This window comes from Chlamydotis macqueenii, chromosome 7 (assembly GCF_036417535.1).
Source record: "Chlamydotis macqueenii isolate bChlMac1 chromosome 7, bChlMac1.mat, whole genome shotgun sequence".
In the NCBI taxonomy this organism is placed as follows: domain Eukaryota; kingdom Metazoa; phylum Chordata; class Aves; order Otidiformes; family Otididae; genus Chlamydotis; species Chlamydotis macqueenii.
Window position 1 is genome coordinate 6,906,213 of NC_141562.1, and position 27,683 is coordinate 6,933,895.

Sequence of the window (27,683 nt, forward strand, 5' to 3'; positions counted from 1 at the left end):
TATTTGCTGTCCAGTTTGGTTTTGTAGAAAACTCTTTTCCTGCTCTTTACTTGAAAAGTAGTATGGCATATTTACAGCATTGTATAGCTGCCACTTCTGTGAGTAAGGGACAATGCTACTACATGGGTTTGTAGGTAGAAAGATTACAAGTTGGGCCCAGTTGGGGTAGTGATACAACACTTTCTTAAGGTGTCAACAACTGTAATAGTTGTTGCTAAATATAGAGATGCATCTCCTTGGGAAGATCATGACCCATTTCAGTTGTTTCTTGTTTTATGAGTGCTCTGTGCATTTGAAGGTCCATTCAGAATAACCCTTTTCTCCTTCTGGACTTCTCCTTTCCTCTTGTACCAGAAAATGTTGTGAAAGCAGTATAGACTCTACACGTTTTTTCATACTACCCTACAGATGTGTGAATTAAGATAGCCTTAAGTTCCCTGTGTAATTAATGGGGGAAATGTACTCTCCTGCTCCATGAGAGGCTAATTAGAATATGGCAAATTAGGCAAAAGCTAAATTTAGAAGTTATAAGGTGATATGTAGAGGATATTAGCTGTTATGACTATTTAAGAAGCTTCAATAAGACAATCTGCGGAAGATACAAAGTTATAGCTGTTCTATATCTGGCTACTTCTTAACAGGGAAATTATTCAATATCTGCTAGGGCAGATCTGCATTGAGAGCAGGGATGTTGACCCTGCTGGGTCAGCAAAACATCTCAAATCCAGAGATGCTTAGCTGAACTCGGTGAGTTGGCAGCATCATGAATCTGACTGCCAGAATTCAGCAAGAAGATGAAAATAAATATCTTTTTTTTTTTCTTTCCCTGTTAACAAAGTTACCATAAGAGGAAACTAAGAAAGAAAAAGACTATTCTAGTAAATTGAGTTCATCTCAATCCACAAGTTTTCCTTTCTTCCCGATTCTGTCCCCCATCCTGCTGGGGGAGTGGGGGGGTGAGCAAGCAGCTGCATGGTATTCAGTTGCTGACCAATGCTAAACCACAACAAAAACCATTTTTAAAAATATTTTTTTATACATATATGTATACAATCTTGGGGTAGGTTGAACTAGACCTTGCGTAGATTTTAATTTTGGATACTTTAGGTATATCTCAACTGTGAATGGAATAATACAACATCAGTAACCTGCTTTTTGGGTTGATACTGATCAGTACTTGTGGAATTAAAGACTTTCTCTAAAATTTGGCAGGGTATTAATAGTTAACCTCTCTCATTCTTGCGTTGCACATAATATCCAGATCTTTCTACACTACCCTGCATAGGACTGTTGACATGGACAATGTGGATGAGATTTTAAAATTAATTAATTAATTAAAAAGAAAGTCCAGTTAGTGGTGGGTTTTGGGGGTTTGGTTGTTGGTTTTGGTTTGTGGGTTTTTTGTTTGTTTGGTGGTTGTTTTTTGGGGGGTTTTTTGGTTGTTTTGTTGGGTTTTTTTTGTTTTTTTTTTTTTGAAGTGTACTGCAGAATCAGTTTTTGCCCAAGTGCAGAGACTTACTGAAATGAATTCTAAAAGAGCCTTCCCTTGCCCCAAATAAGACCTGGAAAGTTTGCTGTATATTGAAACTTCCCAGCTGAGTTTGTCCTGAAAATGAAAGTCACTAAAGATTAAAGTGAGAATGAGATTTACTAAAACGAGAATGAGTCTTATTTAAGCCTTACAATTAGAATTACTGAAGTTTAGAGTGGTTAACAGGTGTAAGAACAGGATTGATCATCCTTGCCGTCCAGTCCTGACCCTAAATCAAATGGTTTGGAACAGCTGGGTTCTAAAGCTTTTCCCATCTTGTTTTTTCATATATAAATGTTCCTACTAACATCTAGTATGTATGTGCTGACATAAACCAAAGTTCTTAATTGTTACAGCTCATCCTTACGACGTGCATTACGTTAGATAATGCTATCTTTTGTCAGTTGCCAAGTTGCCCGTTAGAGCTGCTATCCTTAGAATTACTCCAAGGATTCTCTAGTTTGATTGATCTGAACATCATCTGAACATTTTTCACTGGAACAATTTGTATGTTTTGCTGCTTGATGAAAATGGATCAGCTTTGGGGGGAAAATATAAAGTATATAACTTGGAATCCTTTGCTTCAGATGTGCTGAAAATCATTTAAATTTGATTGTCAAAAGATAATTTGAATAAGCTTGTAATAAGGTGTTGGAAGTGCACATTGAAAATCTGTGGTATGTGCCTTCTGTCCTATCTGCTATGGGCTTTTGCTTTTTCTTCATAGTCAATTTCTCATTACAATACAATACTCTCCTTAACCCAAAATTTAGAAATAAAAATATGAAAGTAATTCACACCTATAATATCTTTCAATGCCTACAGATATTAAAGCTGACAAGTAATTTGGTGAGCAGGATGGCAGATGGTCCATCTTTGAGCGGAAGAAAGAGCAGCAGCAAGGGAAATAATATTGCCAAGAGAGACAGTAAAGTTTAAAAATCAGTAAATGTAGCTGTGTTCTAGGTGTTAGTTAAGAGATTCTTCAAGAGAAGGGAGTTTGGAAAAACGCTGTATCAGAGAAGGAAATAATGATTACTGCCTAAGCACGTTCTTTTTTATTCTTTGTGCAAAATCCCTTACTAGCAGATTATAATATATGTGGTAGGAGTAGATAAATATTTAAGTAGTAGGTAGTTGGCTCAAAAAAAAAAGACAAAACCAAATCAGAGGGAATGCAAGAAAAATATTACATTTTAGGATGAGTTTTGTGAGGATTTAACTGTGTAAGACAACAAAGCAGTAGAGTTAGAAGGCCAGAAGGAGCAGATGGAAAGTTGTTCTCAAGGTGATGGAACAAACTTGGACTTCAGCTGTGCAGAGCCATGACTGCTAATGCATGTAAGCCTTAGGCTCACAGTCAGGATCTGGCTCTGGGGTTAGGCAGATTGATGAAGAGAGACTTTGGGATGTTCTGAAAGATTTCTGAGTGTCTTAAATTGCTGGCCATAAAAAGCTAGAAGAGAAAGGAAAATTAGAATAGATATAGCTGCTTTGAACAATGCAGTAGGAATGTTATTCCCCAGGTTTTGACCATAGAGTGCCCCGATTTATATCTGCTCATCCATGGTTCATGTTAAACTCAAAATACCATTTTACCCCAGAGTTGTTCATGAGAACTGTGTTCAGACACCTTTGACTTTTGATACAGGTTTACAATCAAGAATTCAATTCAGAGCTCTTCTCTGTATCATTATTTCAGTGGTTTTGATTGATAAAGACTGAAAAATAACTGCCTAAATTTGTCAAGTTTGGTTTGGGACTGCTATGATTTTTTATTCTAGCCTCTCTTATTCATGAAAAAAGCATACACAAGAATTTTTATTGTCTTCATTTGTACATAATGTGATATTTACACCAGAAAGAAAGCAAAAATTAGATGTCAGAATAAGTGAAGTGACTGGGAAAGAAGCAATATGTGCCCAGCACAACAGTTATGGTGTAGATGAAGCACGGTTGTTTTGTGTGCGAAGTGGGACATGCTGAGATCCTGACATTGTTGCAGACTTTTTTCTTCTTACACAAACTGATTGATACGGTTGCTATTTTTTTTTATTGATAGCACTGCAGAAGAATGACTATTCTTTTCTGCTTTAACACATTCATTGGCTTGGAAAACAAATTTCTATAGTATGCATTGTTCAAAGAGGAAAGCAGTACATTATCCATGTCAGTGCAGGACTATGAAATGCATATTTTTCTGGAGAAGCAGCCTGGCTGACTGGAGAATTTTATTTTGTTTTACGTTTATCTGTAAACTTGGATCAGTTGTCTAGCAGCGTGATTGACTGATGCAGCTTCTGTTTGGTATGCATCCAAATGTACTTGTTTATAATGCACTCCCGTTATTATCCATAAATCTCTCAAGCCTTAGGTACTAGCAGCTGCACCCCTATTTGAATATAAAACAATGCATCTACTGTGTAAGAATGCAAAATCTCTTACACAAAAGGAAAAAGTGAAGGTAGAAAGTGAAAAATTATTAGCAGAATTTGGGCATCTGTGGACGTTGAATAATATATAGGCTCCTATATGTCTCAAGTCATTTTTTGAAATTGTACTTAGACTCTGTGAAAATTAACTCCTTCATGCCTTTGAAACACCTGGGAGTAAATGAATGGTAGATGAAAATTTTTTTATCCAATTTTACGGCTTGGGAATTTTTTTCTTTCTTTGGTGTCCCAAATGGTATTTGTGTTGCGTGCCTTGGTTTGGTTCACTTGATAGTGGATAGGATATTTGAGGAGAGAACTGGATGACTGGTAATGGATAGGAGGGTAACTGTTAGGTGAGGTGGCAACTGTTTGTTGCCAGAGAGACGCTCAGCACTGAGTTTTCACATTAAAGAGGAGAAATAAAGGACCATCAGCGCAGAACAGGGAGAAGACAGAGAGGGAGAGGAACATCAACTGAAAAACAAGTCTCCACATGTACCTTTTTGTTGGGTGGGTGGTTTTTGTTTTACAAAGCCAGTTAACATAACGTGACTTGTCTGACTATAATTCTTCCCAAGGAGATCTGCATTGTGAACAGACAGTTATAGGACTGCTGCTTGGCATGGCTGTAACTTACCACCTTTGCAGTTACAAAATGCGATCAGCGAGTTCGAAGGTTCAGTGGTAACATAGGTTGGGCCAGTTGGTGATGGCATTGCACTGTGCCTGCCAAAACTCTACGGTGCAGCAAAATTTTAAAGGTGTATTCGTACTGCACTGGGCACTTCTAACTCTTCTGTTTTCAGTGACAAGTACATTGAGAGTAGGCTTTTTGTGTTCTTAAGCCTAATCTTTGAAAAGTAAATTTCATTTTGTGCACAGTACATACACATTAATTACTTTATGCCCTTAGAGTAACGACATAAAGCCCTTTTCTCTCTTTTAGTTAATCAATGCAGTTATTTTCACAGTTATTTCACAAAGTTATTCTTACTCTTTCATAACTTATCTTTGGAGTATATGAACCAACTAAAGACCATAGTATCTACTTAAATGTATGATTTGAAAACCTAATACATTTCCATTTTCTTAATTTCTCCGCTTGTTTCTTGAGTTGTTGGAAGTTGTGTTCTCACAGAAGACAGACATGTTTTGTTTTCTGTTTATTGTTAAAAAAAAAAAGTAAAAAGCTGAGATAGTAGCTCTTGGAGCAGAAATTTTCAGAGGTGCGCTCAGTAGACCTGGCCACATTTTATATATATGTATGTATATATAGTTTAGCTCTTGACTCACTGTTCTACTGCCTTCACTGATGTCCTGCACAGATGCAGGAGCTTGATCTAGAAATAAAATGTGGTATTTTTCCACCTCATAATATTACTTTTGAATTACTCAGGTGGCACAAAGGGAATGGAAGCAGTGTGTTTCCCGTGTTTGAGCAATTCTGCCATCATGAGCCTTCTTTGCTATCAAACCCATTGTGATACAGGGGAATAGGAGTGGCTTCTTTTTGGCCATTTTCAGAGAGAAGGCAATCTGTAAAAGAAACTTGTTATCTTGTGTATGGCAAAGCAACTCACAGACTTTTCTAACTTACGCATACAAGGAAAATTAGGAGACTGAGAAATCAACCTGATGAATACAGTGGAGAAAATGAGGCCTGTCAGTATATAAATGTAACGGTCAGTAATTCTGCAAAACACTTGGTTATGGAGTGTCCTGTAACTTAGATGCTTATTAGCTTCTTGCTAATTGCCATTGACAGTATGTTTAAATTACTATGCCAGTTTTCTGACTACAGTATATGAGTTTTAATCTACTCTTTTCTGATTTGATTGATCAATTCTGTGCTGCAATGATGTTTTATGAGGTTTTAATTTGCTCATGAGAAATTTATTTGGTATGGGTCTGTGCAGCTTTCTGCAGTGCACTGCATGCTATGCTTGTCCTGTGGCTGAATGAGGAAATACCTAGCAAATTCTAAATTAATTAGGTCAGGTTGTGGAAGCAGTTTAGCTGCAGCAGCACAGAGCTCAGCAAAAGCCAATTAATCCGCCTGCTTGCGTAAATACTGCTCTGCCTGCCCCTCTCCCTAAAGAAGAGAAGCAATTTTGTCCATCTTCAACCCAGTAACTCTCATGGGCCCCTTTTTCAAATAATTTATGTGTATTAATCACAGCCCAGGTTTCTTCCCTGTCTATCCTTATTGCATGATTCTAATCTGGTTTGAGTGGATGACAAATCTAACAACAGAAGCACAAAGTTCAAGGTCAAAAAGGATCTTTTGGGTTTTCAGAATATCTTCAAAAGTAAACAAAGAAAGAATCTATAGTGTAATGAATCTGAAGAATTTATATCACCATAAAATCACTTCAGGAAAAGAACTGGGTTGCCATCTTCTATAAACTTCTCTGTCAGTGTCTTAAACTTCCCTAATGAGCTTTCTTCATTATTGGCTAATTAAGCAAAGTGTTCTATTCTCTTATTGCCCTTATGCTTACAAAGCTCCTTTTAGTATCCATGTTCAACATGCCCTTTAGAAAATAAATTTGCTTGTTTTTCTAGTCTTCCATGTAAGTCTCCGTTCTGTATCATCTGATAAAATAAAGGCTTCGTGTCTGTTGCATATAATAATGTTAGTTTTGACCCAAGGGCTTAGCCAGAACTGAAGATTCTGTGAAATTAGCAGTTAGGAAGGCAAGCTGGTAATACCCAGATATATTTGATGCAGTTATGCTTACAAAAGAATGAGTAAATTCTGTTGTCTGAAGGGGACGCATCAAACAAAAGGAAGTTGTTCACAGCTTCAGCACTAAAGCTGCTAGAAAAGTGCCTTTCCCACTACTCTTTCCTAGGCCCGTACTCTGTGTTTTTCTGCCTTTTACACTCCTCCTTTGAGACTGTCTTACTGCTTCTCTCTCGCGTGGCTTGCCAAAACTGTGCATATGTGTGTGCTTTCCTCTGCTTTGGAGGACCAGAGGTCTTGCGTTCTGTCAAATTGATCTCACTCTCTCCTTAAGTGAAGAACAACCAGAATACTTTCCTAACCTGTAAGTCTGCCTTCTTCTTATGTACCATATATCTGAGTCTGAAATAGAATACTGTATTTAATCTAACCATTAAAAAAAAATACTGTCACCAAATCTTACAGTTGTGCTCAGATGGGCAAAATATCTCCCATTGGTAAATATCTGTGTCACTGCTGATAGATTTCCTTAATCCACTTTGCACAGCTGTAGCAAATTACTTTTTTTTTTTTTTTTTCTAACAGATACTTTATGCTTGCAAATGTTCTTGAAAAATCACCAAGAGCTCTGTGGAAGCTGCCATTGTAGTAATTGTAAACAGTTGTATAAAATTATGCTGTCATGCTGTCTGTTCCAATTAAGCTCATAACATTTTTGTATGGGGCATACAAATCTGTATAGTAAACTGGAGAAATTGGTCCTTGATGGTTTTGTTAAGAGGCAAGTTCTATTTCTTCATGGCATAACTTGAGAAAAAAAATATAAGCAGTCAACCTTTTTCTAAGATGAAAATGCACTAAAATACACAATTTAATAGTAAACTGTGGTCCAAAAATACTGCAAAGATTTTACTTTTCCATCACAATCACAAAAGCATCTTTTTCAGTTACATTAAACTCTACTTGAAAAGGAAGGACCAGCATGTACAATTGGGATGAACTTAATCTGCTTGTACTAGGACGTTATGCTGCTCACTGCTGAGTGCCTTCTGGTTTTCCTTTCTTGGTGTTTGATGTAAGAGTAGGACGGCATCTGACAAAACAAAGCACAAGGTGTAGCATCCATTTTCATGTTTAGCACATTTGTTGTTCCACTTTGATTATACGAAGGGATGGTTTTGCAGCAGAGCATCCTGACACTGAAACTTTTGCAGGCACATAACATACCATAACATACCACTGCCACATTTCTTTCACTAGGAAATGTAAAAAAGTGGGAAGTCACATTCCAGTGTGGGTTTTTAATAGCAAATAAACAGTAGAAGATGGAAGGAAAGGAGTGTTGAGGGAGAACAGATCCTAAATAATCTGATCTTCATCCCAGATTTCCTGTATTTAATTCATTACAAAGCACTGGAGCAATTTGTTATTGTTCAGACTTTGGTTTGTATTATTTCTTCGACAAGCATTTCTTCTCCACGTACTGTGGCAGTTGGTAGACAAGCATTTACCAACTGGTACGTAATTACTCTGCCTGTATTTGAACTTGCTTAAATGGCATGCTGAACAGGGAAGAGAAGTCAACAAGACATCAAAATGACTGTTTTAAGTTGTCCAAACAATCTAAACAGCGTTAGCAAAAATAATAAATAAAAGACATAAAATAGTATTTATATTATGATGGTCTTGTGCAGCAGTGTTTAGCATCTATGGAAAAGACAGAGGAAAGCACAGCATATGACTGCATTTTTTGTATGAGTCCATATACATAACATGTAATTATCACAATATGATTTTGTGAAAGTTGCTTTTAGAAATTGTCTTGAATTTTATATTCTGTTCTAAAACTAAAAGGTTTTTATTCTGAAAATTATTCCTAAGTGCAAAACGTGTATATGGAAAAAGTGTTAGATCTCCTTGAACTGTTTTGATTTATTTACTCTAGAAGTTGTCACATAAATATGACGGGAATGCATTTTGCCTATTAAAAATATTCACTCCATTTAATAATTCTGGATAAAATCCAGTTAGTGGGGCAGAAATTTCCTTTCTAGGCAAAAAGGATTTAAGGAAAATCTCCAGATACATTATGACAGTTTTCTCACAGCTGGACTGGTAGTGGGAGCAATCAGCCATGCCAGCCATCACAGTCCTTAATGTACCTGTTGGGGTGAAATTGTGCTTTCCATGGCAGATCTTGTATTCTCGCCCTTGAAGAGTCCGACTCAAAGGCACTAGTCAAAGGTTTTTACCTCTTTTATTCTTGCTTAATGTTTTCTTGGTTTTGTTTCTCGTGATTCTGGCAGCACCAACAGGTACACAATGTGGTTTTTGCTCTTTTCACATGCTATGTTTTATAGGAATGTAGGAAGTGATGGTAGGGGCAGTGATCAGAGGGTTTTTTTAAGTATTTGAACACCATTGTTTGAGTGAATGAATTGCTGATCCAGTACAGTAATTGATAGATGTTCCAATGTCTGTCTGGAAATTACAGTTGCACAGAATGATGGCCTGTATGTCGGAGAGAGGTCATTAGGTCTATAGGTATGTGAAGTGGATAAATATAAAGGAAAGATAAGAATGATTGAAACTGAAAGATACGTTAGCCTAGGAATGAATAGGTTTAAATTGGTGTGGTATGTATTTAGACTGAAAATCAAAAAAAAATTCTTACACGTTAGAAAAATCAGGTCGTGCATCTCAGAGCCTAAGAGATGTTTAAGACCTCAGCTGGTCAACATAATAGTATGATGATACAAGTGACTCAGATTCACTGCCTTTTTCCTGCCGTGGTTGGTGAACCTCCATAGAAATTTTCCACGTGTGAGTACGCAGACTCTAGCTTTTGGTGGCTTGCTAGCTTTCTGCTAATTCAGCTGTTTGACAAAAGTAGGAGTTGTCCTCTCAGCAGATCTAGATGTCTCCAAGCTAACCTCGTCTGCCTAGCATGAGCAATAGTAGCAATGTTGTGAGAGAACCAGCTGCAAGTCCACAAGGTGTTCCTAGACCGTGATAATTCACGCGTGGCTGTTCTCCTATGCTGCAGTTATCAGTATCTCCTGCTGAATGTGCGAATGTAAGGCTAGGTACAAGAGTCACTTGTCTCTCTTACAGTGTGGATGTTCCCTCAAAGAAATAACATTTTCAGGAGACCTTAAGAAGTATGAGCCTAAGATGACAGGTTTCCATTTTGACAGTGACTTCAGCTTTGTTTTATGAAGGTAAAGGTATTGGGTTTTCTGTTTACAAAGGTACTTAGCACCCAAATATGTTTTTAACCGTGTGTTAGCCTCGCCTTGATATTTTATTTAAGGGAAGAAAATTGCTAATCCTCAACGGCAGGTGCATTTGGCAAATGAAAAATGGAGACAGCTGCTTTTTCAGCTTAAAATATTATTGAAAGTTAGTTATATGTTAGTCCACAGCTGCTGAAAAAAGGAGGGGACTGCAGTTTGCCATGTGCAACTGTTTTCCTTTGAGGAAGGCAATATTGCTGCGGCTGCTGATGTTCTCTGATATTAAAGCAAAATATTGAATTCTTCACAAACCTGCCTGAAAAAAAAAAATGTTTTTGTCTGCATATGTGATGGTATAGAGGTAATGGTATTATAGCAAAAATACAAAAAACTTTTTCATTGATATCAGTTTATTTTCAGGATATTTCCTGTTCCTTTGTAAAGCTATTCTGAAACGTAAAGACCTGCTTTTGATGCTGCTGTCAGCTCAAGCAGCAATACAGTCCCTTCTGTAACACAGATTTCAGACCACCTTTGATGTAATGGACTGGGGAAACAGAGTAATGAGATTGTTATTGTGTACAGCATTTTAGGGAAAAAGACCACTTCTGGTAAATGTGAGGAACAGCTGACTGGGAAGATCTGCAACCAGAATCCCAGAAAATACAGATATATATTCTCTGAACATTCTTTAAATGTTCTAGAAAAGGGAGGATTTGGGTCAGAACCATATTCTAGACCTCTCTTTTCTGCTGTTTACTGTCACATACATGCTCCAAAGAAAAAGTACACTAAGAGTTAAATAAAAAAAAAATTGTTTAACAATCTGATTAATTAATTAGAGTGATGTGAGTGGGTTCTATTCACTGAACACAAACCTTAGGCCATCTTTTTCACTGCTGTATGGCACCTTCATGCCATCGTAAGGGGACTTGTCTTTCTCACTGATTGTAGCCCCTTTAAAAGCTCCTTCTCAATCATGCTATCAACATGACAGTAACGTTAGAGGAAAAAAAAAAGACAATAGCTGGACTTCTCAGTTCTGAGACTGTATACAGATAAAATAAAATAAACTTTAAAAACTCAAAACCTCCAAAACCCAATTTTGATGAGACCCCTCTTAACAGACACAGCTTCCCACAGTTTGCTGTGAAATCATCTCAGGTCAGCAGCAATTCTACTTCAGTGGGATTTGGAGCAGACACTGGAAAATTGTGCTGTTCAGCTTTGGCACCATGTTGCAATCTTCCGGTTAATTTTCCCACCTGATCTTAATTCTGTACCTGAAATTCTGGCCCTCAAGTCAAGTATAAATATATTGGATATCACAATAGAAGTGTGTCTTTGTCTCTTTTTCCCTTCACTGTATTAAGCTTTATGAACATTTTACAGTGTGTCTGACACTTTTATAACTATTTACTCTGTAATATAGTCTCTGCAAAAAGGAATTTTCCATGTAGTCTCCCAGCCCGGTAACTGCAGTCTTGTCAATTGAGAGGTCACCTGCCAATTTATGCCTCCATTTTAGCAAGCTGCATTGGCAGATAAAATACAAGTCCATTTGCTAACCCAGAGCTTTCCTCACCTTGTTGTGATCAATGTAACTGTATTAATGAATGAATGAATGAATTCATGATGCAGTTTTATCTAGCAAAAAAAAAAGTAAAAATATGTGCAGGTAGCAGGATTGCTTACTTTCCTCCTGAAATGCTGATATATTACATATTTCTCTCGTAATTTGAAAGGATTTTCTTCTTGTTGGGTCATATACACCTTTGATTTTATGACTTTGTAAAAGTATAAGACCTTTTGGTAAGGTATCCTGTATTTCTACTAGAAATTGCTTGTAATGTTCTCTAGAGATCTTATTGGAATTTACATCTGAGATGCAATAGTTCTTACTTTGTGACCATGCACACATCTAATTTCTCAGACTAGGGGTGGATGTTTTCTCAGACTAGTTTCAAGGGGGAAAAATCCCATTTCATCTAGGTAGCATATTCTCCAAGGACTATATTAGTTGAAGTTGTAGTTGTGTTCACTCGTTTTCCTCTTGTACAGACTTTGGTTCAAAATTCATTTAGATCTCATGTAAAGGTGATTTCCAGACTCCTGGGTCTAACTTACCAATGAGAGAAAACACAGATGTTTTCTATATTTGCTTTGTATTTACTTTTTAGAGACATAAATGCTTTGGGCAGTACAGGAACAGGTAGTACATTTTAATCCCACCTCGGTATGTACCGACCTTCTGTAGCGCATATATTGACAGTGTTTACCCTCCACTGGAGTCGCATTTGCGGTGAGTGCGTACTTGCAGAGACATACCTGCACAGCAGCCTGTGACCTCCCGTGCTGGCTGACCAGCTTTGCAGAGCTTGTGAGTTGCTCAAGTTGTGAAGTAAGGTGCAGAGTTGGGCCAAAGCATGGAAAGGGTGAACTCCCTTCCCCACATTGATAATTCATGAAACCTGAATAGCCCACAGAGATGTAAAATGTTTTGACTTGATCTCACAGCTTTGCTCTGAGCAGAAAGCAAGTGTTAATGTTATTTTGTTTGTTTTATTTCCATTTTCTAGACCATCCTGAAGAACTCAGTTACTTATATAGCTCGTTTGTACTGGAAAAGAATCCAGACCTTCCTTTTGCCCAGTTTTGGTTGGCAAAATAATTTATGCCCTAGAAAGGGGCATAAAGGGAAACATTTAATTCCTTAGTATTAACATCTAATTGAATGTAAGATAAAGTTGTATCTTAATCCTGGAAGAAGCAGTAATTCAAAAAAACCTTTGATGGGGGAATGTTCTCTGAGTGGTTGGAAACTATTAAATTCTTTGATGGCCCTGAATGTTTGTACTATGGAGAAGAAACAAGAAGAAAGACAAGAAGGGTGCTTTTGATGATCCAAAGCATAGGCATCACTGAGGTGTCTCGCAGAGGGCAGACCACAGTGGCTCTTCCAATCTTTCCTAACAGCTTTCTGTTGTCTTTTTCTGTGAAGTCTTTTAACAAATAAGTTCTGCATTCATCTAAACCACTTTGCCTAGCTTTTAAATAATGGTTTGTGTTTATGAAGGTCACAGAACAATTTCTGTTCCTTTGTAAGTGGTTTTGGTTTTGTTTTTTTTTTTTTTTTAAATATGCTGCTCTGTGTGGGGTGGTGCAGTAATTTGTGAGTTGGCTTGAGGGCCAGATGCAAATGGCTAGTGCTGCAGGTATTTGCATATAGGTACCATTCTGGTTATTTTGGTTTGCATCTGATCCGTGCACAAGCAATTCAGAGTGATTGCATTCAGTGAGTTTAATATTTCCATAGATGGGGCCCTTTGGCACTGTTCTCGCATTTTATTCGTAACAATTAACTGTAGTGTATCACCATACAAATCAGGCCAAACAGCAGCTTTAATTTTGCTGCTCTCGTTGTAGGTGATTTTGGATTGTGTGCACATCATATTCTTTTGTTCCAATACACTATTTTTTGTTGCTTTTGAAAGTAGCAAATAATTATTTTTATCATAGGCCTATATCTGCTTCAGGTCTTGTGGATGAGTCGTTATCCGTCCCAAACATTAACATTTTTAGACCGCCTTTGTTTTATCTATTTATAATCATGAATGTTTTAATGTGTTTATAGTAGTAAAGAATTTGAACACCTGCAGTATTCAAACACAAAGGTATTAAATAATATTTAGATTGTCATCTATGTATGAAAGTCATAAATTCATGTCATGTATCCAAAATTACACAAGGTGCTTAGACTCTGTGAGGAAGATCTGATGGTCATATTTTGCCATCCATTTTCCTACTACTTGTTTGTTTACATTACTAGCTAATGGCTTCTAAGCAGAATATATTTCCATAACCTTTCCCTAAACAAGGCAGCTTGGGCATGGAAAAAAGCCACAGTTCCATTTGCATGTGCTGTATCTGACTCTGTGATATGGAAATTTATTTACTGTACTATCTGTGGGTTCATAAACCTGAGTTGATTTGATGTTGTCAAGGCATGTGTGTCAACATGAACAATCAAATAAAAGTGGCACCATTTGAACTGTTACAGCTCCAGATACGAGACACGTTTCCTTAGTGCCTTGATAATATACCTCAACCTCGTAGTTTTCAACCTTGTAGTTTTCACATGTCAACAAGTAACTCATCTTGCTATGTCACTTCAAAAATCCTGCAGGTCAGACACAGTGCTCTGTACACTGCAGAGCTGTTGTCCAAGTCAGTGTGCTTCTCCAGCGTACTTGGCTTAGTATTGTTTAGCTTGAGCAAATTATTCCCAAATGTCAAGAAAGGATTTTAACTTAGAGAAAAACTGAGCTCTTCTGCTCGCATCTGCTGTTTGTGGTTTGGTACAATAAGTAGACTGACAATTACCAATTACAATTTCCATGAAGACCATTCATACGGTGCACCAACCTCACAGGACAGAGTTTGGGGAAGACATCTGGTAGGTGACTTGAGAGAGCACTCAAACTGGAGTACTGACATGTTTCTGTCCTTCAAAGAGCTTTTCCTTGAATCTGAAAACACTTTATAGTAAAAATAATCACCTTAAGTGTCTGTGTGTACTCACTAGCTTTAAATAAAATGTAACTGCTAATGTTTTGGTGGAATTGCAAAGTTTTTTGGTGGACATTTCCCACATAACAAAAAGAAACCAAAAATAAAACCTATTCATTCCTCTAGCAGGCCACTTATACCTTAACTTTTGTCCCTCTAATGTTTGATACCACACACTGCATAAATGCAGTGTAAGCAGTGTTGTGTATGTGCATGGTTTGCACACCATGACAGCCAACAAACATACAACAGCTTTTTAAAAAACAACCCACTATTGGTTGAGTTGTAAAATGAATAGAGAGGAAGATAGCCTTGAAAAAAAAAATGAGAGATGTGCCTAGATTTGGAGTCATTCCCTTGCTGTACATATTACCTTCTTGCAGACATGGGAGAATTGCACAGTAATGGGATTAATTTCTGGACTGGCATTTGGTATTTCCTACATTGAATCATGAGAGATGTTGGACGAATGCTGTATTTTCCATAAAAGTTCATGTAAATGCTCTTTTATCATCATCTGAGCCTGAAACACAGGACTACTGTAAATGAGGCTCAGTAGTACTACTGCGTAAGGCAGCTACTTACGCAAGGTACAAGACGCGTGCATGGAGTAATCAGAGCAAGTTCAAATGATTCTCTTGCTACATTCTGTGTTATTTAAAATGAAACAACATGAGGAAGTGTCTTCTGTTTACCAAAAATATGGCTACTATTCTCAAAATTGGATGCCTAAGGAAACGTAGTTTCCCAAATCAAAGCAGATAAAAACCAGCATCTTTCTGAAAAAGTTTGAGAATCCCACAACTTTGAGTCTTTTGTACAAAACTCAGGCCAGTTACCTAAGCAGCTAAATATGGATATAAATAAATATGACAACTTTCTTGTCATTAGAATAGAGAATTATAATTCACACCTATCATAACTTTCAGTCAATATTGTTAAAATCTTGGAGTAAATACCAGTACTCTACTGCTGCCAGTTTGTTTTTTGACTGCAGTAGAACTAAATTACTTGATGCATTAGGGAATAAAGCTATTTTTTTTTTTTTTCACAAATTGATGTACATTCCTTGTCCTGAAGTTGAAGAAAGTAATTAGGTTTTAAGAAATTGACAAAAACTTACAAAATTTTCTGTGCCTTTAGAGAGCAGTAAACACGATTGCATCTGAAACATTTTCCTGTAGTAGTCAGGGGAAGGGCAGCTTAATGATCTGTGGAAGGAATAAAGAAACATTTAGCATGAGAAATGTTTATTAAATGTCATATGTTCATAAGATGAGGGAGCTATTAGCAATTTCTTTAATGTTTCTGTGAGGCTGGTTATATTTTACAGACTCGTATTATCAAATATCAATTTGGAAATAGTAGTGCAAAAATCCCTACGGTAATTTCTAAGAAACTTGTAGACTTATTCCACCTTAATAGACATTTTGCATCATTTATTTAACCAGAAGAGGATTCTTTCTCCCACAGAACACTGCAGTTAGGTGAAGTCCTTCACACCTATGACAAAATAAATAATCTAATTCATACATGTTTCAAAAAAGTTTTCAGACCATATGTTTTGAAAGTACTGAATATGCTTTTGGGATATGGTTTGTACCTTTTTCTGGTTTTTGACAAAAAAAAAAAAAAATATTTTTTTCCCCTGTGCTATCTAGCTTTATGAGACCTTGTCACAACATAGTTAGGAAGGGACCAGTTTATCCAATATAGAGTTTGGCATTTTCAAAGGACTCTTTGTGACTGTCCATGCCAATTGCTACTGAAATTCATTGGAAGTGCCTAATGACTTAAAACATCTAAGGTCAACTTAGATAAATACATTCGAACCCCGTCACCAGTATTCCTGCGGATAAAGGTGAGCCCATCTGCAGAGCAGCATGATGCCACTGTGCAAACCTGGAGTAGCTGTAAGAGATGTGACTGGGATTTTATGCAGTGTGAGTCTCAGCTCTATGGGAACCATTGCGTTAGTGACACAGAGAAGGTTAGGAGAATATGTTGCTCTATAGCCTAATTCTCCTGACAATTCCTCAGTTGTGATGGTGCTGTAATCACCTGCTGTGTGATTGCGACTGTGGGACAAGTGCTGTCATTGTCATAGTTGCTGCAGAAGCCCAGGAAAAAGAGTTCAGAATTTTAAAAGTGTTAAATAGCTATGTCAGTGTTTTGTCTTTCTGTAGTTCTTGGCACAGTCAGAGATGCTTGTATGTGAGGCTGGACTTTTAGATGGCAATATAAAAGAAGTGATGTATGAAGCTAAGAAAAAAAAAAGAAAAATAACTTTACAGGAGATGACAGGCTTTAGTAATGAAGAGGAACAAAACATTTTTTGCAATTACAATGACAGGGTTTTACTGATCTGTCAAAACTGCAGAATATCAGAGAAATCTTGATTTTTCTAGGAATATCTATCAGAATTATTGGTTATAAGAATTGATGCTAGTATCAGTAATCAAGTAACCAGGATATTAATGTGCAATGCTTACTGCAGTCTCATTGCAGGGATGTTGGGGACGTTGATCTTGTAATGATAACTGGTTTATAATTTTCGACAAGTATTTAGAGAAAACTGCATAAATAACCTTGTCACCATGAGTTATGAGGCTCTATACAGGCAGCTTCATTTTCATTTGATGTAGTTACTGATTTTAATGGAAACAGCGTTACATTTTCAGCAAATAAAATAAGAAAGCATCTTCAAATCGTCTGGCTGCAGACAAAGCATTCTGTGTGGATTTACTGTTTACATGCTGATATTCTGGGGTGAATTAAAGTCCTTATATGTGTTGAACAGTTCTGTTGAATCATGAATGTTAAGTAAATCAGCAAAAATCTATCTGCATATAGCAGCAGCATCTAACGTTTAACTGCTCTCTCCTCTCATTGATGAAAACAGTGGCTTATTGAGAGAAAAATAAAGCATTGCTGCAGTTGACTGGCACCTAACACGAAACATTTTTGTCCTGGATCTGGTAAATTCTTAAACATGTTCTTCAGGTGTTTAGTAAGTTTAGTGGGGTAATTTCAATAGGCTATTCATAAATTTGAAATTAAAGACGTGTTTATTTCCTCTGCTAAATTTATAAATACGGTAACAAGTATTAACCTAGGCTTAAAATCTGCATTGATTTACAATATCGTGGATATCAGTAGAGCTTACTTTCATTGTTTGATGAGACTAATTTTTTTCATTAACATCCAACGTAGTACTTCAAAGTCTGAACTTTGTCTGTTAACTTAGTCTGTTAGCTGTAGAGAATGATAATTTAAGGTCTTAAAAATGATAGAGAAGAGGCAAGCTTAATCCTCTGAGCGTGCATGCTGCAGGTGAGGTAAGTAGTTGAAATTTCCAACTTGTGAACCTGTGAAGATGGGAACATTGCTATTATTTATTTTCAAAAGTTAGAAACAATCTTTCAACTTCGGTGGTGTAAACCACAGCCACAAGCTTTTGTCATTCAAAGGGAAAGAAAATCAATAGTTTATTCCATTATTCAGCACTCTGTATTATTTATATTACAGCAGGTTTTGCTGGACATTTTTCAAATATTCCTTTGTTATGGAACTGATGGTGGGTGATGGGATTCTGTCCTGAGGCTATAATATAGTCTCTCCAGAGCCATACAAATACAGCAAGTCTAGTTTTTTTTCCTCCTGTGCCATTTTTTTATCTCTAAAAAGAAATGGATAAAGCAATTAACCTCTAGATGTTATCTTCAGTATTTTTTTTCAGATTAAGGATTTTAATTGAGTTTAAAATAAAAATAACCCTATCTATATAAATTGAGAATATAAATCTTCTGTTATTATTTATACTGAGAATATCTCAGACTGTGAAGTTTTTTATACATTTATGGCTTGCTTTCTTTTTTTAATTTATCATTTTTGTAACCGTGATTCATAATTTCATTGAAAACTGACCAAGTATCCTGTAAGGGATACATGTGTTTATGATTTTCGTCACTGTGTCTTGACATAGGTGGGGCAAATTACTGATGTATTCTCTATACTTACACCAGCTAACAGATACTGAACAGCCTACCTATTGCCAAGGAATTTTTACTTCTGGGAAAATTTTAATAATCCTCTTTTTCAGAGAGAGTAAAAGTAGGCAACGGAAATTAATCTATTGAAAGTACTTCTCAGAATACTGAAAAAAAAAAAAAACCAACTTTTTAGAGCATTTGACCAGTTTCCTAAGTCTGATAACCTCCTGTGAGTGTCAGACAGTAAAGAAGAGCAATGTACCCTTCCTACTGAATAGATAAATCCCTTCTCCCGTAATTCTATATGCTCACATGCAAAACAAGGCACCAAAAATATTATACTTGAGGATTCAAAAAATAATACACTTTCATATATATATATATATATATATATGTAACCAGTTATAGTTTTAGTGTCATTAAATACACAAATAAGCCAATAACTGTGTGCTGTCAAGCATACTACTATAACATAATGGAGAAGACAGCATCAGTTTGTATGTCCTAATCTGGCTATCTTTTGAATGGAAGGGTTTTTCTCTATTTCAGACCAAGTTTTGATCTATTTAATACTTTATCCCATTCCTTCCAGCCAGAAGATCTGTTCAGAATACTTGAGCTGTCTCAAAGTAGCTTGCAGCATATTATCATGTTGCATTCTCTGTTCAAGACAATAATCTACCAAGGACAATTTAAGAAATCTTACGAGTTTATTTGAACCAATAAATTTCATTTGCAGAGCAAAATAATTTGCTGTTGCACTTCTTTCCTGAAGCTGTCTGCTTCATGCCAAAGTCAACCTATCCTTACAACAGATTAAAATGTCTGTAGTGGTCTACAATGAGTATTTCCATGTCCGGGATTTTTCTTCTCTAAATCAGTGAGATTTACATATTAGGTTTATATTTCTATTCATAGTGTAGCTTAGAATGTAGCTGGGATAATGAAACCTGTTTTTAACTGGGGAAATATCTCCATGTTAATATGACTAAGAAAAAAGCCCTAGCAAACCACAATCCAGACACAAGGCTGCATGGTTCTATGTGAAGCACTAATAAATTAATCCATTAGTGAGTGCAAATTTATCTTCTCTTGTGCTTGTTATCAAGTATATTCCCACATGTGTATGTATTCATAAAGTATAAATTAAACCGGCTTTAATACTAGCAACAAATTCACATAGTGCAAGGACCATAAGGCACAGTATTTTTCCCATATCAACAACAAAATACAGAAATATTCATAAAATAAAATACAAAAGTGAGTAATCTTCCTGTCTGAGTAATATATTAGTTCCTAAGAACATAACAATACCAGAAAGAAAGAAAAAATCACAATAACAAAAATAAAATACAGTCACATTATTTGGTTAATGACCCCATCTCGTGGAGCAGCGCCCACGCTTCAGCACATTAATAGCGCTCATATACATTTTTGTAGAACAGAGTCCTTAAAGAAACTGCATTGCTGGATGGTGAATTGCTTGGCATTGCGCTCTTTGTGTCCAAGGAAGGGGTCTGCAGGCAGTTTATCATTGATGTATTACAACTGTATAGCAGTATAACAGTCCGTGTTACTCTGTGGCATGTCAGGGCTCAGTGCTTTACATTTTTCTGTTTGGTTCAGTCTTGGATCACCACCACAGCTCCATTTCCCCGCTTTGACCCTGATGTGCAGTTCCATGCACCATGCCTGTCCCTCAAAAGGACCTGCTGGGAGAGTTTCTTGCTGTTGTTAAGAAGAGGGGAAACCCATCTCCAAAACTGGAGCTTGCAAAATCATTTATTTCCACCGCAGCAGGGCAAGTGAGAGTAACCACTGAAGTGATGCTTGGTCACCAAGGGGCAACCTATTCCACGTACTTTTCCCCCTCGCTCCTTTCCTTGCTGCCAGAACAGGCTGGGTGCAGGGGGGGAAGCAGCAGCCCTGGGAGCCCTGGGGACTCACCTCACCGCTGTGTTTCCAGGAGGGAGGTTTCTGACCCCTCGTACCTGCATGAGAGTCCAGTTGCTCCTCTGCCAGGAATGGCAAGCTGCAGTATAAAGGTCTCACCCCAAGAGAGCCAGCGTTTGCCTTCTGCCTTCTGAAAAGGGGTCTGGGGGCTTTGGAGATGGCCTTTGGCAGGGCCTAGCTGAGATGAGGGCTTGGGGGTTGGAAGCAATCATTTTCTCTCCTTTTCTGATTTTTTTCAGATGCAAAAATGTGACATTTGTTTGGATTTGTTTATTTTTTTTGTGATATTGTGGAATTTTGGTTTGTTTTTTTTTTTTTTTCCCTGTAGCTAGTGGAGTAAACATCTTAGAATGATAAAAACATTAAGAGCTAAACAACAGGTCTGATTAATGACGGCTGACTTCTCGTGCCTTTCCTTGCCTTGTGTCCCCAATTCAGAGTGCTGAACGCTTTCGTAAATGCCATTGCTACCAGACCCGTATTTGTATTACGGAAAACAAGCTTCAAAGTTAAGGTTTTGGTAAGGTGTGAGTGCAGCTGAATTTCTGCTATGAGGGGGGGAAAGGAAGGGAAGAATGTGAGGACTTTAAGACTCTTAACACAATTTTTTTTTTTCTTATTTTTTTCCCCTCCTTTTTACTTCTGAAGCCTCTGAGCAGCTCAAGTAGTGCTGTTGTTTCTGGGATCAGAATGTCTTTCATTTTTTAGACACAGAGGCTTGACACTCAAACCAGGGAACGAGGGAAGGACGCAGAGAATGGTGGTGTTACAGATGGTCTTTTTGCCATTGTAAAAAGAGAAAGTTGGAAAAAAAAAAAAAGGAAAAAAACCAAACCACCAGCTGTGCTTTACTGCATTTGAGCAGCGCTTGCATGATACTGGGAGGTGTGGAAGGCTTGTACGCTGTGTGTAGTCCCTGAGGCGTCACTGTCACCTGTGGCGTTCCCCGCTGTGCAGCCAGTGGCCTTCACCTGGCCCCCAGCCCAGAGGCCTTCTCCACCTCCCGGCCACCGCTCTTCTGCCGCTGCTGGCTCTGGGGCAGCGTCCATTCCCCAAATGCGAGGGGGAGCACCAAGGCCGACTCCGAGGCCTGGGCACCGTTGCTGTCGTACGTGTGCCACGGCAGCGGGGCAAGAGGGCTGCACCAGTGCCAGTGTGCACTGAATCCATAATAATTATAATTTTCTTATTTTCTGTTCCCAGATAGCAGCTCGTAGAGCATGTTGAACTATGCTTGATGATATAACTTGTCAGCTTGGATATTGTACTCTAAAGATTTATCCCATTAGACATTCTTTCGTCATAATCTATGTAAATCAGCTTTGTCAGCAATATATGTTATGCAGGTTGCTGAAGTTGCTTTCCAGGCACATGAGAGATTTAAAGTAAATAACCTGACATGTTTCCACCCTCTCTAGTTGAACTCGTTTCCCAGGAAGGCTACAGATACCCTTGACTCTCTCTTGCATAAACCACTCAAAGATGAACTAAAATTCTTTTTCCATTTTTTAAAGGAAAGGTGTATTTTATGTGCAGTTTTTGAGAAAGTGGCTTTTAACCATGTTGGTAAACTCTATGAGGAGATTGCAGGCTGCCAATGGAACACATTGTATGGAAAATGTGTATAGCTTGGTTAGGAAAGCAGGATTGTTTTAGCAGGTGTAGATGGTGTTGCGTGGTCTTGCTTCATGTGTGAATATCTTTAACTACTTCGAGACCAGATTATAGTGCTTTGATCTCCTTTATCATTTTTTAAAGTAAGCAATTGTTGATTTCATCTTGATCTAGTTTGCAGAAGGATGCAAGGTGTGAATTGCACACAGATAATATTTGCAGATTTCACAGGTACAGAAAATTAGAGGAAAAAACCCAAGTTACAAATCTCTCCGAATATAGTATGTTGAATGCACTTCCGATATTTCTGATATCATGCTCTTACAAGAATTACATCCCTGTGTCAAATGTTTGTACATGAATGCAAGAATACAGATTAGAAGATTGCAATGTGGAATACATATATGTATGATTTTGAGTTATGTATTTAATACTAAAAAGATTCATTTGTATATAGCTAGACTTGTGCCTCTCCTAATACTGTGCTAATAAGGTATTTATACTACATAGCATCATCTTCTGTTCTTCTCTTTTGAGATGCTTATTGTCTTCTGTATGAAGATAAATATGGAGTTCAGAAACTATTGTATAGACTTGTACACTGATTTATACACTTTGGCAAAATCACATATTAATCTGTTTTACATTAAGGAAGTGTGATTAGAAATTGAAAGGGAGACAAACACAATTAAAATATTTTGCTTTTATTGTATTTTAAATTAAAATATTGTGTTTTCCTCAGGAAAAAAAATATTTCTCTATTCTTTATAATGCAATTCTTACCTTCTGTGGAAAGGCAAAATATTTTAAGTCAAGAGTAGAAGAAAATTTTGCAGCCTTTCTGAAAGTCTGGCCTTCCACAATTTCAGTTTGAACTTGAGGCTTCTACTCCTTACACACTCAGTTCTGAGAAGTCAGTTAACATTTTTTCTGATGCCAGGCCCTGCGGGATGCAGAGTTTGTTATTCTTTAATCGTATATCAACTTAAATATAATTCTTATCAACTTAAAATTAATAAGTGTTTTATATAAATTTAAATCTATTTTTCACTAAAACATCTGTCTGTTAGAGACATATCATATCCTACTTTGTCATGTGAAAAAAGGTCCTGAAATGTTTTGAATTCCATTTGGTAAATTCAGTCAATATTCTATAAACTTCAGCGTTTTGGCTTCAGTTCTAAATGTCTTGAAATTATTGCATCTTATCAATCAGATGGCTAAATAGGGAACATGGCTATTGTTTCCTGAAGTCAGGTTTTCTATTGCACAACAGATAGCAGTTGTGGAAGTACATCAGGTGCAAGTGTGGCCTCTGTACTGTAATGACAGCTGCAAAACTTGGTAAAAGCCTTCCATTCATCTCTTTAGGTTTTGATCTCTGTCAGAGAAAATGAAAGCCAGAACCTTGTCTAGCTAATGATAATAGTTAGCACATTGAGAGAGGAGTTTCAGGAGGAAGAGAAAATGAAATTTGTGTAGGTAGCTGGCTTGAGGCACTTCAGTCGAATATAAATATAATGAATAAAGGCATTTGTGTCCTTCCCCAAATACACTTCCCTTCTGTGACAGCTCAGTGCTCTAAATTCCCCTCTCAGGACTGTCCTTCCAAGGGCAGAGTTCTGCTTTTCTTTTTGACCAGTATCCACACAGTGGGCCTTCGACCCCCTGCTGTATAAATATTGAATGCTACCAGTGATGATAAAGGTGATATTTACATTTTGGTCTATTTCTAACATTCCTGTCTCTTTTTTCTTTTTTTTTTTTTTTCTTTTACATGCTTTCTTGGGTATAGCAGACCATTTAGGAATTGAATTCATGGGTAAGTTTTTATTTCTCTTCCTTTCGCTTGGTAATATTTATCTTGATGCCTTATCCCAAAGCACATGGAAGTTAATGGGAAGGCTCCCATGACCTCCATCAGTGGATTTGGGATTTGGCTTCTATTGTATTTACAGATTACCTTTTGAATTTATATGAAGATTTAATTTTTCTCTTGTCCACTGCTAGGGGGCTTAAAAACTGCATAATGATGTTTTGGAATTTTATTTCTTTTTAATGAAATATAATATAAAGATTACATGGCCATATCATTAAATTTGAGGAATAATATTTATATGAGATTTTAGGAAAGAGTTAATGCCTACCTTCATGTGAAGTAAATTTTAAACTAGATTTTTTTTTCAGAATTTGATGTTGATTACAATGTTAAATGTAACTAAGTTTAATAAGAACCATTTTATTAGCTTTTAACAGACAAGTCAGAGGAATAGTTTTAAGAAAAGGGACAAATATATGTGACTGTGTGAAATAAGGTGGGGTTTTTTCAGGTTAGGAAAAAGGTAGAGCCAGAGTGAATAATTGCTGCTTATAATTTTCGAAAGGGAAGGATCATGTTCTGTTAACTCACTTGCTGCCCTGTAATGTATCCATAGCCTGACAGAATGATAGGCTTGACACATCACCGCTTCACCTCTCAGCTGGTGGTCTGCAGAGGGCATAGGTAATTCCGTTGAGGAAGCCAAGGTTTGTCCTTAGCAGAGTTAGTGGACTGGTGCATCATTTTGTAGAAACAGCTTGCATAAACCATTAAATGTAACTGAAAACACTATAATAAAAAGCTTGCCAATTAGTATTGAAGTCATAAAAAATTACTTTTAATGTGTCGTTTCCCTATGTTGCATTTTAGTTGTTTGTTGTTTTTTTTTTTTTAAGATTTTAAATATAAAAATATGATAGCCTAGCGATTGTAAGTGGTGATATAGGGCTTTTGTTGACAAGTTGAGTATAAGTTGTCATGAAACCAATATGGTGATCAATATTAACTGTGTGGCAGGCTGCATTAGTGAGAGGATAGCCAACAGGTTAAGGGATTTTTTCCTACTGCTTTTGGACTTGTATGGCATACGTAGAGAACTATCTCCTCTCTAGAGAAGTTCTCTCTAGAGAACTATTCAGTGATCTCCAGAAGTTTAGTGTTTCACTTCATTTTACATGAAACTTTAAAAGTAATGGAATCGATGCAAATGTTTTCACAGACTGTGGACAAGCACAATTGGGAAATGGTTACTTTAAAGGCTCTGCATATATCCCAGTTTTACTGCTTAATTTAAATTGTAAGCGGCAGTCTTGAGGCGTATGAATTGAAGGACAAGCGTATACATAAAAGGAAGAGGATAAGGAGTACATATAGTATTTTTAGAGTGAGCCTTTCCATAGGAAGCAGGAAAGTGTTACCCAGGAGGCAAAGCTGAATTATTTTAACTTTATTTTGAGCATTTTAGTTTCCTCTTTTTTTTTTTTTAAGACATCTCTTTAAGGCTTGAAATAAAGCCAGCCCCTAAAGTCTTGGCTCAGACTAGTCTTCTCGTATGAGTAGCTTTCTGATTGTCTTATTTAAAATTGGAACAGATCTTGATGATACAGAAATTAATGAAATCTTGTGTCTTGAGCCTGTAAATATTATGACAGCAGTCTAAAATGAGACTTGAGGTGGTTTTCTGTGGGCTGGAAAAAAGCAAGTTCCAGAATCATACATGAAAGTGAAATGCTTGTGCTTCCTAAACCCCCCTCCAGTCTTTTTGAAGATTTACCTAGGAAGTGTAAGCACATATGGAATCATTCCTGCACATGTAGCTAAGTCCAGATCTCCACCCTGTATACCGAGAGATCAGGTGTTACTCATCAAATTAGGGCCACTCTTGCAAAGCCTTTCCCGTGAGTTACTTCTGTACTGTAGAAAATAATTGCTATTAGTGAGAAGAGTATTTTTCAATCATGAAAAATAAGAATGTATAGATGCTGTAGAGCTTAGCCTTGTTTGTACGTGATCCAGGGAACACTCTAATGATTTCATTGCATTTGTGGGCTCACTTGCCTTAGGAATTCTGTTTCCATCATCATCTTTCAGAAATTTAGCTTGAATGCCATGTAAGCTTCGATTTCCAAGGAAGACTGAAATCCTTCCACATTAGTTAAAGCTAAAATCTTACGTAGATAGGAACATCTGTCTATAAAGGTGTCTCAGGGGACAGATGAAATGTATACTAGCTACGCATCTAGTTTAGAAGAAAAGTAGATGAGTGTAGTCTGGTTTTTTTGGTTGGTTGGGGTTTTTTTTGTTTTGTTTGGTTTTGGTTTTTGTTTTTGTTTTTGTTTTTTTTTCCTGGACTGTCAAGAATCATTGGAGTGTATGTACTTACCTAGTCCTTTTACTGCCCATGAATTTGTGTGTACTTTGTGAACCAGGTGATACTGTCTTCCCCCACAAGCTCCTGTGGCAGCCAGTTCTAGAGCTCAGTAGATAGAGGCTGTGCACATTGCTTTTCCATTACCTGTTGGAATATGCTTCCTACAAGAACTTTAGCTCTGATGTGCAGGACTTACTGAACAAGAGTTATGCATTCGGTTTATCTACTGCACTGACCTCTCTCATGTTCTCACACCTCCTTGCCCTTTTGGATATTGTCTGGTTTATGTTCCATACAATATTCAGTATTGTGTATTCCCAAACATGAATACCTGATACTTTAATATTGTTGCTGCCTTTGATTTGCAGTGTCTGTTTCTTTATATGGGTAACAGAGATAAATCCAGATATATGAATGTGGCACATCTGTTTTAAAATGTTGCAAATGTAACTATTAATGTATGAGTCTGAAGTATGCATGTGCAATTTTTCTTGAAATAAGTAAAGTTAAATAAAGCCAAGTATGTGTCAGAGGGACACCATGTCCTTAAAAATGTGCATTTAAGTATTGTGATCAGAGTGGCCGAGCTTTATGAAATTTCTGGTGATAAGGAAATGCTTTACACTTTCTAGTACCTCAAAGGAAGAAAAAAAAAAAAAAAGTCTTGTGTTTGATACTTGCTCGTGAGAGCTAGATTCAATTTCCATCTCTGATGCGATCTGCCGGAAAGGCTTTGGGCAAGGTATTTTAATCTCTCTGCGCCTTAGGTTCTCAGTTACAGTAATTTTTGTCAGGCTTTCTGCATTTAGATTCCTCAGCTCTCTGGGGAATCTCTTTCAGCAGTATGTAACACAGAAACTGTTTCATCCTTGCAAGAGGGTGCAGACTTTGCTGCCTCCTTGCCTGTACTCCCTGATTCCCCTTAAGAGAGGATGACGATGCATGGGAGAATAGTTTACAGGTCACGCAGGAGTGCAATGCACCTGATCTGGATTGGTGCATATGGTTCCCAGTGTCTCACCAATGATGGTGCATGCAATTTTCTTTAAATTTCCAACACAAAGGTAAGTAAATATTATCACAATGTTCTTACAAACTCCTTATATTAATAGTTTCATGTAAATTGAAAGCAGACTGGCTGTTGGTAGTGATGCTCATGTGAGGCAGTGAGCTTGTAAAAAAAAAGATTGAAACAAGCAGTCTTTATTCAATGAGAAAACAAAGTGATATGTTGTTAGCATTAGATAGCATGGGGATATGTGTATCTACAGCTATCATTTTTTGACCCAAGTGGTTAACCGCACTTCAGGACTGAATGGTTTATTTTTGTCTGATAGAAAATTTGATGATGAAGCCAAATATCTCCGATAGCCAAGCCAGCTGATCAGGTTACTTTGGTGCAACAGGTAGCAGTTGAAAGCTGAGTTGTGGAGACCGACCTTGCGTATGTGCAGCTACAGAGGGAAATAATTGCTTT

The 27,683-nt window shown here is 37.1% G+C and overlaps 1 protein-coding gene across 2 annotated transcripts in view; it reads left to right on the top strand.

Annotated features, from left to right (window-relative positions):
- Positions 1–27,683, top strand: part of NRG3 (neuregulin 3) — a 400,436-nt gene that overhangs the window by 303,465 nt on the left and 69,288 nt on the right. The window contains exon 4 of one of the 2 annotated variants that reach the window (XM_086752050.1): positions 23,812–23,838. In XM_086752050.1, the coding sequence (XP_086608176.1) occupies positions 23,812–23,838 (27 nt within the window). The remainder of the gene's footprint in view (positions 1–23,811; positions 23,839–27,683) is intronic. The other variant, XM_086752051.1, reaches the window with a different exon arrangement.